The sequence below is a fragment of the Corvus brachyrhynchos genome, unplaced genomic scaffold (genome assembly GCF_000691975.1).
Source record: "Corvus brachyrhynchos isolate BGI_N302 unplaced genomic scaffold, ASM69197v1 scaffold126, whole genome shotgun sequence".
In the NCBI taxonomy this organism is placed as follows: Eukaryota; Metazoa; Chordata; class Aves; order Passeriformes; family Corvidae; genus Corvus; species Corvus brachyrhynchos.
Window position 1 is genome coordinate 6,014,196 of NW_008239283.1, and position 10,805 is coordinate 6,025,000.

The 10,805-nt window shown below is 40.5% G+C and overlaps 1 protein-coding gene across 2 annotated transcripts; it reads left to right on the top strand.

The window, feature by feature from the left end:
• Positions 1-988: 988 nt before the first annotated feature.
• INSIG2 (insulin induced gene 2) lies at positions 989-10,331 on the top strand. Of its 2 annotated transcripts, none has more exons than XM_008638221.2 (5): positions 989-1,358; positions 4,145-4,269; positions 6,338-6,504; positions 6,923-7,022; positions 7,492-10,331. In XM_008638221.2, the coding sequence occupies exons 1-5, from the start codon at positions 1,115-1,117 to the stop codon at positions 7,531-7,533; spliced, it is 678 nt and encodes a 225-aa protein (XP_008636443.1). In that variant the 5' UTR covers positions 989-1,114; the 3' UTR covers positions 7,534-10,331. The 2 variants fall into 2 exon arrangements, with proteins under 2 accessions (XP_008636443.1, XP_017595729.1); XM_017740240.1 differs by having other exon boundaries at positions 989-1,198.
• Positions 10,332-10,805: the final 474 nt, after the last annotated feature.

A 10,805-nucleotide genomic window follows, 5' to 3' on the forward strand; every position in this document is an offset into this window, starting at 1 on the left:
GGAGCTGAGACGAAAGGGGATGGATGTTCTGGTTTGGCTCCCCATATGCCATAAATAAGAGTTAACAGAAGCCGCCACCAGCTGGCAGTTTCAAATTTAAAAACAATGTCAGGGCTTTTTTTCTGAAGTTCCAGGTGGCTAAGCTGTCGATCAAAATCGTTGTTATACATGAATGTGGCACTGAATCCATGTATAACAAGATTCATGATGGACAGGTTTGGTTTTTTTTAAAAAGAAGGATTGGGATGGGAACTCTGCCATTCCTGTAGTGCCAGCAGTTACTCATGTCAGAGGCTTCCTAGTGCAAAGGCAGGTGGAGCTCCTTTTCCTTTGCCCTCAGGTGCTTCTGTGCCTGATTACAGTTAGGATTTGTAGTAGTGTATGTCAGTTTTCACCAGAAGTGTGTGTTACTTTGGTAAATATTTCTCTGTGTTGAAGTTACTGCTCTGGTTTGCTGAGCTGTTTGCTTTTACTGGAGATTACAAACCATGTGTGCTGCAGGATTGCTGAAATTCTGACTCCAGCCCAAGAGTTACTTCTCAGATTTCACTTTCCAATTGAGAAATGTTTTTTGGTTTCTCTTCAAGAAGGGAGATCTCTGAACCTCTGTGGCTGACTTGGAATTGAGGGCTGTGTTTATGTGTTGCTGAATTATATAACTTCCAGTTGTTGCTTAAAGGAGGGGAGAAAAACAATTTATTCTTACTGCAAAGCAAGCCTTTCTTGCATTTTGATACCTATGTCATTTCTTCACCTCCTAGAATGTGCTTTCCCATTCCTAGCTGTCCCATCCCACGTGTTTCCTCCTCTGTCTCCTAGTAGAAAAAGCTATTTGTAAAACCTGTTTCCTTTGTAAGGCGTTTTTGCAGCTGTGGTTGATTCTGCTATCAAAGGACTAATTGCCTCCTCAGAAAATTCAGAAGAAAATATAATAGGCATTTTTTTAACCCAATCTCCAAATAAGAGAAATGCATGTAATGTTTCTTATATCTGCATTTTCACTCTTTTTTATTATTTTTCAGGGTTTGGGTGTCTCCCAATTGAAGAGTCAAAATACTGATTGCAAGCAAATCCTCAGTCAGCCTCTTGGATGCCTCTGATAACATAAGAAGTCATGGCAGAAAATGATGCAATGCCAACCTTACCAAAAAAGTGTGGCCCGTACATTTCATCTGTAACCAGTCGGGGCATGAATTTGGTAATTCGTGGTGTAGTGCTGTTTTTTATTGGTGTATTTCTTGCATTAGTGTTAAACTTGCTTCAGATCCAGAGAAATGTTACTCTCTTCCCCCCTGACGTGATCACAAGCATCTTCTCCTCAGCTTGGTGGGTGCCACCTTGCTGTGGCACAGCATCAGGTAAGTTCAGTCACGTGTGTATGCCTGGTGTGCAGAGGTAGTTAGGTAGTTACAAAAAACTCTGTGAGAGGTGGGGAAGATAAATTCCCTTTCAGCATCACTGTCCTTGTTGAGCTGTTGATACCCTTCTGATCTCCCCATGTATACACAAATATGAATGTGTCCAGAAATTGTTCTTCTGCTGACTTCTCTTACTGTAATGTTGTTAGTAGAGCATAACCTTTGTTTTTTTTCTGCTGGGTTAGAGTTTAACAATGTGAGGAGGTGATGCTGCTGCTGACCTGGAGTTGGGTTACAGGAGTGTGCTCCCAGACAGCCCTTGAAAATACCCTGGTGGTGTCAGACTGTGCAGCACACAGTGCCTTGTTTGAGCACAGCACACCACCCTGAGAAATGTTCTCTGTTGTGGTTCAGCTTTCTCTTTGTTCCTCCTTCCAGTCTGAGGTACAGCCTTAGCCCTGCGAAGCTGGGAGCCCTGACTGTGTCTCTGGGAGCTGAGGCTTGCAGTTGGCAGCTGTAGGGGCACGGTGCAGAACAGAACACCTCCGTGCAGTTGTGTATTTCAGATGGTGTGAACATGCTCCATTTCTCCTATGACCACATAGGGAGTTGAGCCTTCTCTGTGTTTAGCCAGTTTAAGTGAGTTGTCTGCTGTAGGTGGTAAGAACTTCTCCTCTCCTTGGAAGTATCAGGGGATATTCCAGGTTACAGGCATGATGGAATTTGACTTTCTACCTGGCTCTGAAATTCACTGGTGCTTTGGGTCAGTTTCATGCTTTACTAAGGGAATATTCTTTGCAGCCAGTACTGGTGGATTCTGCTGTGGTGAATACAGGTGGTATATTCCTAGAGGCAAGTTTTAATCAGGTTGAGAAGCTCACAATTCTGAGTATTAATATGAGTCAATAAAATTGTTTTTGACATGGCATCACTGTTTTACTAATGATAATATTTAAGCCTGTTTTTTTCCTAGTAGTCTAATTGGGGTTTTTTTTGATACCTTCTTGAAATAGTACACCTCAGATGTCGTAGAGGAGCCTGATTTGAAAGGAAACCTTCCAGACAGATCCCTGAATGTTGTATTCTCCAGTGTTATGGTGGCACTTACACACCTGCTTTTATCTGCTAGTTATCTTAGTCCTCTTCTTCTTGCCAAGATTCTTGATTAGTTTTTGGTTTATTTCCTGCATTTTTCTTTTATGCTTTAAACTGGTTAAACTGATTGTCTTGACAAATAAGCCTGGTAAAGGTTTGATCTTTTGTATATGGATTAGTGGGGGTTACAATGAACCCCAGCTTGCCGCAGCAGCAGTGCACGAGGTTTGCAGTGTTCACTGCAACGTTTGCACCATTGGCTGTTTGCATCAGGCTGCACCTTGTGCTCTCTTGGGTCACCTGAGAACACTGCAGCTGCCAGTGGGCACTCAGGAAGGTTACATCTTGCCATCCTCTCACAAGAAACTTGTGGACCTTTCTGGGTCTGATGGGTTGGTGGTTTTGATGGAAAGACTGGATATGGCTTATAAAGTGGATTTGATTATGGTAGCTGATTTTAAGCTACCTGATTTAAAGATACTATGGCCTTAATTGGCTTTTACCAGCAGGAGTCACCCCTGTTGAGGTGTTCAAGGTCTTTTATTTTCATTTTCAGTCTTCTCCATTTTCTTTCCTTATCTTCTAGCATACATACAGGGAACCTCTGTGGTAAATGCTGATAATTCACCCATTTTCTTACCATTTGTACGTGCACAGCCTTCCTGGAATTGACGTGAACATTTCTTTGCAGTATGGTTTATTATTATGAACAGAATAAAAGTATTTTGCATATTTATAATCAGTGGTGATCGAGGCTGCATTCAGAGAAGTCCTTTCATCCATCACCATTATTAGTCATGAGTTTTGGCCCAAGGCCTTTGGCAAGAAAATTGCTCAGGGAGGTTTTTTTCCCGCTCCAACTTTACTGATGATTTATTTTCCCAAATCCTGGAGATCAGTTTCCTCTGTGGCAGAATAAAGAGCATTTGCAGTGCTACCTCCAGCAGTGTGCTAGACTGAAGGCACTGGAAACTGTACCAATGGCTCAGGCTCTGCTGTGCTCACACCACTACAGTCTAGCATTAAAGCACCATTATTATTCCTTAGTGGGGTTGGTAAAAGTCTTTTTAGCTGCAGTTGCAGTAGAGGGCACATTTGTGAAGAAATATTGAAAGAGCATCACAATTCCCTCAGGCTGGGATTCCTGTATTCAGCAGCTACCATAGGCTCTTGGCTTTCTCTCTTCTGGGTGAGCTTGATAGTAGCATTGAAGAGCAAAGCATTATCCAAACAAAGCCTGCTTGTAACAAGAACAAAAGAAAACACAAAATACTGATGTTATAAACCACACCAGTACTGTGGTGTATTGGTTTTGCAGCTATTTTAAACATGTTTGATGTGTGGGATTTTTGGAAGTGCCAACCTGCAAGCTACTGGTGCTCTTTCTGAACTACAGTTCAGATTTTGGTGTGGGAGAGAGCTCTGTCATCCTCTGCCCCTGGTTCAAATTGTCTCTGTATTGCTACTTCTGCTGCAGTGGTTGAAGATGCTGCTGAAGCTTACAGGGCTTTTTAAAATAATGAAATTCTTTGAAATTCCTCTTCTTTTACAGTGTGTGTTTTTGTGCTGTTTGTCCTTAAAAGATCTGTTTTAGTAGTGACTGTAATTGTCAAAGTCTAGATGGTCTTTATTCTAGTAAAATGTTGCCAGTGCTTTAACTTCAGGACCTTTTTTCTTTCCTGTCTCCACAGCTGTGATTGGGTTATTGTACCCCTGCATGGACAGACATCTGGGAGAGCCACATAAGTTCAAGAGAGAATGGTCCAGTGTAATGCGATGTGTAGCAGTCTTTGTGGGAATAAATCATGCCAGTGCTGTATCCTATATTCGAATCACATTGGTGGGAACAATTGGGCTTCCACTTAAAAAAACTCACATGGTCAGTCATGGTGAATTGTTGTTAAAGGTGTAACATGCACATTCTTGCAAGGGAAATGCAGAATATGTGTTAGTGTCAAGCTTGTAGCAGTATTGGAAGTGATGAGTCTCACATCTTTTTGTTCTGAAAAATAGTTTAATTAGAAATGTCTCGATATTGGGCTTTATCTTACTTAGAGTCTTTATGTTCTTTGAATAATTAAAGTAAGTGTGGGAAGATACTCATGTGCTAGGTATTACAGAAAAGTGCTTTAGGACGTTCCAAGCTGATGTCTTTTTAATGCTGTAGTAAGAGGTTGAGGCCCTGTCTTGAGTCATAAGTGAAGCACATGCACTTTGCAGAGAGTGGGAAAAACTCAGGACCAGGAATACCCAGGAATATACAGTGCCAGGAAGTGTTGCTACTCCCTTCTGCAAAGGATGCCATCCTTCATGCCAAGAGAGTACCCTGGGTGCCAGAGTGCTTTTCTCGTGGTGCACTTTGCTGGCAGTGCTGTGTGTCCTGAGGTTTTCTGTAGATATGTGTAGTGCCTCCTCTGTCAGCTGAAACCAGGGTCTGCTTGTGAAAATTGGAGTCTCATGAAGAAAGTTGATCATCTCTGTGACTCACGTCTTCATCAGGGTCAGCTCCAACACAGTTCACAAAAATGGTGCTAAAAGTTCTGTTCATGTGCTACTGAATCTCCTCATTCCCAGGAAGAGAGGGCACATTCAGTGAAAGGTGGGAGAGCTGGCTGAATTCTCACTGAGGCCACTGCTGAGTTTTGTTGTTGTGTAGTTTTTTCCCCACCCTCTGCTATCCAGTATGGCCTGATGAGCTGGAGCTGCCAACGTTCCAAGTCACTCCCACTGTCCCTCACAAACCTCACTCTCCTTGCCAAAGATGCACTGGTCTGCTGCTGTGGTTCTCACTGACCTGGCCTGTACCTCTTGGGTGAGCCCGTGGCAACTTTGGGGCTTTTAAGAAATAAGAATTGATAGCTCCTCTTTGTACGGGTCTGATTATTTACAGCAAATTTTCTTCAGTTCTCTAACAGCTGTTCCCCATATTCCAGGACATCAGTAATGTACTGTCTGTATTTCCTGCTTGACAGCTCTCCAGACTGCTGTCTCTTCAGCTACTGCCAGTTCTGCACATTGCCAGATTTGGTGAGGGTTCTGATCTTCTTTGACACTTTCTCTGAAGCTATTGATTTTTATCCTGTAATTATTTATTTCAACTCGTCAAGCTTGTTTCTCATTTCTGCTAGGTCTCTCTCCAGATTTTTGTGAGAAAATAGAACAGTGGTTTCTATATTGTCATTTCATAAATTTTTTTTCAGGCCTATGAAACATGACAGGCCTCTTTTTAATTACCTGTTTTGGACAGGAGCAATGAGAATGAGTTAGTGTTTTCAAAACATTTTGAAGGATGTAAAACACACAAAGATATCTGAAGTGACTTCACAATTCTTTCACAAGTTGACAAAACTGACTTTCAATGTCGATTTACACGAACACTTTCCAGTAATATTTTCATTTTGATTTATAAAAAACATTAACATGTTAGCATTGAGCTGAATGTAAAGCATCATGTAATTTAAACAAAATTGCGATTAAGAGTGATAAATACCTTTTTTTGGTAAATCCCTGTCAGTTGAAGAAGTCTAATGCTAGATGTAAGATTTCATATTGAGTGTAATAAAGGTGAGGATGAGATGTAACATGTGCATTGTGTGTCTGTATAAAATGCTTCATTGTTTGGTAGGTGAAGAGGCTCTTCACTCTAGTACAGAGCAAAGACCCTAAAATTTGAAGAAGCGTCGTAAGTTTTTAGTTTCCTGAAATTCTGACAATTAGAAGGCTTATTTCCTCACGTCTGATAGCTGTGTGAGAGCTGATACAGGTTGCACTGTACTTTTCTTAATGGTATTTTTTTCTGTTGTGCCTAAATATAAACAGGATGACAAAAATTGCTGTATACTTGTACATGGTATTTCCAAGCTTGTCCTTAACAACCAACACAGAAGGTGGATTTTGCCAACAATATCCAGCTGTCTCTCACTTTGGCAGCCCTGTCCATTGGGCTGTGGTGGACCTTTGACAGGTCACGAAGCGGCTTTGGTCTTGGAGTAGGAATTGCTTTCCTGGCCACATTGGTGTCACAGCTTCTGGTATACAATGGAGTTTATCAGTAAGTATTTGCTCCCCTAAAGTGAAATGATAATGTTCTGAAGCTGTTAACATTAAATGAGAATAACTGAAGGGGTATGATTTGACATGACTTTCAAAGCTGTCAGCACCTAATTTTGAGCACAGCATAAATTGGACTGTTCATGAAAGCTCTTATGTGTGTGTAAGTGAGAAATCTAGTTGGAAATGCTAATTGAAATAAAATTGCTACTTTGCCAACAATGTAACAGGCTTTGTTTGGTTGAACAAATGCAGCTATAATCAATAAGAACCCTCCTTTGTTGTTTGCTGCAAGAAATTAAATTTCTGTAACATATATTTTTGAGTTGAAATGTCCTAATAATTGTGAATTTGTCTTGTGATTGGAGGACTCTCTGTATTGCACAATGCTGAGCTCAAAAATGTGCATTCTTTTCCAGATACACCTCTCCAGACTTCCTCTATGTTCGTTCCTGGTTGCCATGTATATTTTTTGCTGGTGGAATAACAATGGGCAATATTGGCAGGCAGCTGGCAATGGTGAGTTTGGAGGGAGAGGAGGGTTGATTGCCTTCCAGTAAAAGTTCAAGTGTACTTATCATTTCTTCCTCCAGCCAGCTGTGTACCAGCCAGCTATTTGGCTCAAGGGTGTGCAGTGAGGTAGAAATCAGCAATCATTGCTTGCTGATGTACTTAGTGAGCTGATTATACTGTTACTCAGAGCACACCCATGTTTTCCTCTGTACACTCTGTTGCATACTTTTAGGACCATGAGCTAAGTAAGAGCTCCTGTGTATAGTGGGAAATCAGGCCATCCCCAAAGTCTGACCTGCTCAGGGGACAGAAATTGCAGCCACCAGTATGTGCACAGAACTTACGGAGATCAGACTTCTCTGGGTGGAGTTTAACAAGTGCTATTTTATCACCCGTTTTGTAGAAAAATCACTTTCTTAGGTCCTTTTTACTAGTTATGTAAATTAATATTATTTTGTCAACTTCTGTTTTTCAGTATGAATGCAAAGTCATTGCAGAGAAGTCTCACGAGGACTGAGAGGAAACAATATGCACCTTTTAAACAGGAAAATGTCTGACGAATGACTGTTGGAGGAGCATAAGGAACACTTGATTATGAAATTGCCAAAATGCAATTTTTTCCCTTGAGTGATATACTTTACTGCAATCTGTGATTGCTGCTTCTAATAGAAACCTTGATGTCTGATTTTGATTACTGTGAAGTTACAATAGTATGCAATACATTTGACAATATTGGTTCAATTATAGGATTCTTTTTTCCAAATCTAAACAGTTTACCATGAATTCCTGTCAGTCTGTCATGTTGCAGTGCCAAACTGAACCTTTGCACTATGTTTCTGTAGCTGAAACTTTTTGCTTCACTTTATCTTGGAAGTTTTGAGGAATTTGTTTAACAGCTGGTGAAAGACAGGGGGGATTCACATTTAGCAATGAAGATCTCTTTCCATGATGATAGCCCATAATATCTGTATGAAATTTATGGATTACAGGTGAACTTTGATGCAATAAGTAACTGATTTATGCCTATTAACACAGTATATCATTCTTCTGACTCACAGTACAGGTGAGGAAACTCAATGCAGGTTCCATGGGTTATTGCCATAGTATTTCATTGTCTGTAGTGGAAGTATAACAGAAATGGAAACTGAATCTGGAAACTATTTGCTATTTTTCCCTTGGTACTCCCAGCATATATGTTTGTTTTTTAATTTATGTGAACCATGGACAGATTCTGAAACTGCTTGTGTGCAAAACAGGATACAGTTCAGGTCATTCTTGTACAATCCTTTAAGCTGATTTCTGTTGATAGGAAAAGCAACTTAGGGAGTTTTTATTGCAAAATTTAATTCTGCTGAAGGAAATCAGCCACTACCATATAGTGTCATAAACCCCTCCATTACCAATGTTACTCTGGGTGGTCCTTGTCCACCCCCTGCTCTGTTGGCAGGGTTCAGCATGGATGTATTCTAGGTACTACGGTGGAGCCCTCGTTGCTGTTACTGTGTCCAGGCAACCATAAATGTATTTGTTCTTGTAGCAGTTTTCTGAGGTAGAGAAATGCTGTTACCCCTGTTTGACAGGTGCCTGTGCACAGACGGCCTGGTAGGACAGTGAGCTGAAATGGGCTGTGTGCTGATCAGTTCCCTTCTTAAGAAGGTTTTTAATGTGTGACCCATATTTGGGGGCATACATGGAATTTTCTCTTGGCTTTGCAGCTCCCTTTTAAGACCATGAGCTAGAAGAAGTGCAAGAAGGCAGAAAGCAGATTTCAAGAGGACACTGCTAACCTGTGCCTGCAGTGAGTTTGGCATGGGATGTCTCCACTTTGTTTTCCCCTTCTGTCTTTGTTGATGATGTTTAAATGTATTTGTTTTCCTTTTTTTTCTTTAAGTACTATTTTTTAAGTCTTCCATGAAAGGTTTATAAGACATGTTACAGTCACCTAGGGAGGCTGGAGCTGGTCCAAAGAATAAGTAGATGTTTAGACAAGTTTTTATTAATAAATGTGTGAATGCATTGTACATGAAGCTTGAGCTAGGCAACTTATTCAGTCTTACCTGCTTACCTCCAAGTCTGAAAAGTGTGGAATGAGCACTTCCAAAAGCATTGTAACAAAAGACGTGGTCACAAAAGGAAAATTTCTTGAATGGGGAATTGTAAAAATAATAAATAAGCAAGTGATATATGAAGAGTTTGGTTCTGCAGCTCTGCAAATTCTCATCACCTGCAGCACACTGTCCCAGGGTGATGCTTCAGAAAAGCACCTACAGAGGCACTTTGCTTTAAGCAGAGGCAGATCATCTCTAAGTAGATTCCTGACTAGAGATTCTCTCTTAATCAAATCATTTAGCAATAAGAAGCATTTTATTAAAAAAATCAAGCTGGGCATGAACGAAGGTGAGTTCCTTTAGGCAGGGTCTAGCAATTCTCTGAAGAAGTTGGATCTCTCTCTTACAGTATTTCACCTCATCCACCTTCTTTACTTCAACAAATGGCTTCAGCTTGGTGGACAGCGTGAGAAGTCCCTCTTGAGTTATCAGGGCATGAGTGGCCTAAAAATTCAGATGTTTCATATCCTAACTGTAGGGGGTAACATGGTACCTCAGTAGCCAGTGTGCTGACTTGGTAAACAGTGTAGTTTCATCGTGACCAATGAGTGTGCACAACTGAAGATGAGTTGTTTTTGTTATTCCCATGGTGGTAGAGCTGCTGTTACCTGCCAGTCTCGATACTTGCACAGAAGCAGCCTTGTGTGTTGAAATGTGCAGTATGTGGGAAGTGGTTGTTGTGCCTCTGTGGCACCCACTCTACAGCACTTTGCACTCAGATTCAGCTAAACCTGGTTAGACTGTGCTGTCCGCTGACTTTTAAATTTCATTTTGGAAATTTTGAGCATGTTGTACAAAGGCAGCAATCATCCAAAATAAATTTGGGTGGAGTCCTTTATTATATGTGTCTTACTGTTTTTATTCTTACTTGACTAACATCAGTACAGGATCACATCGTGGGTGTCCTGTTGTTTCAAACTGTGCTGTGATTTTAGGGCTGATGTGTTCAAACGCTGGGAAAGGTTCATGATGAGAATGCTGACACTAACTTTAGTGGTGTGGACATGCTGCTACCGTATAGCACGTAGCTGTAACTTAGACTGTCTTAAAAACGTTGTTCAATAAAGAATGAATAAGGTATATTTTAGATACAACTTTAAAAGCACTATAACCTCTTCACCAATTAACCCTTGTAAGCTCTATGCTGTTTAAACTGGCAAATTGCTGTTAAAAGCAAAATGTGCATTAAACACAATTACAACCTTGATTGATAGGTTTCTTCTTTCTTTAAGAAATTATATTGATATTTAAAATACACTGAGGTGCCTTCTATCAGCCATCTCATAATAATTCTGACCATTTAGCTGGCATATTGGTTGCGTATCTGTATAAAAATAGTGAAAAAGAAGCAGAGAAGATCAAATCAGCTGTGATTCTATCTTAATTACCATGCTGAGCAGCCTTGGAAAATCTGCCCTTTTGAATACTTTGATAACTTCACTCACAATGCAGAAAATAGAGATTTAGATACAAATAGCTGCTATGAATATTAAAAAAAACCCAAAACACAAATGGCAGGAAAATTCATAATATATTTGTATTTATTAATGTTCTGGTCTGGATATGAACTGAATGTTATTCTGCCATTCACAGACTCCATTCATCGTGCCCATCACTGTCTCAAAAAGGATGTGACAAATAGAGGTTTGGAAATGTGTAATGGAAAAGTGTCCAGGCAGAG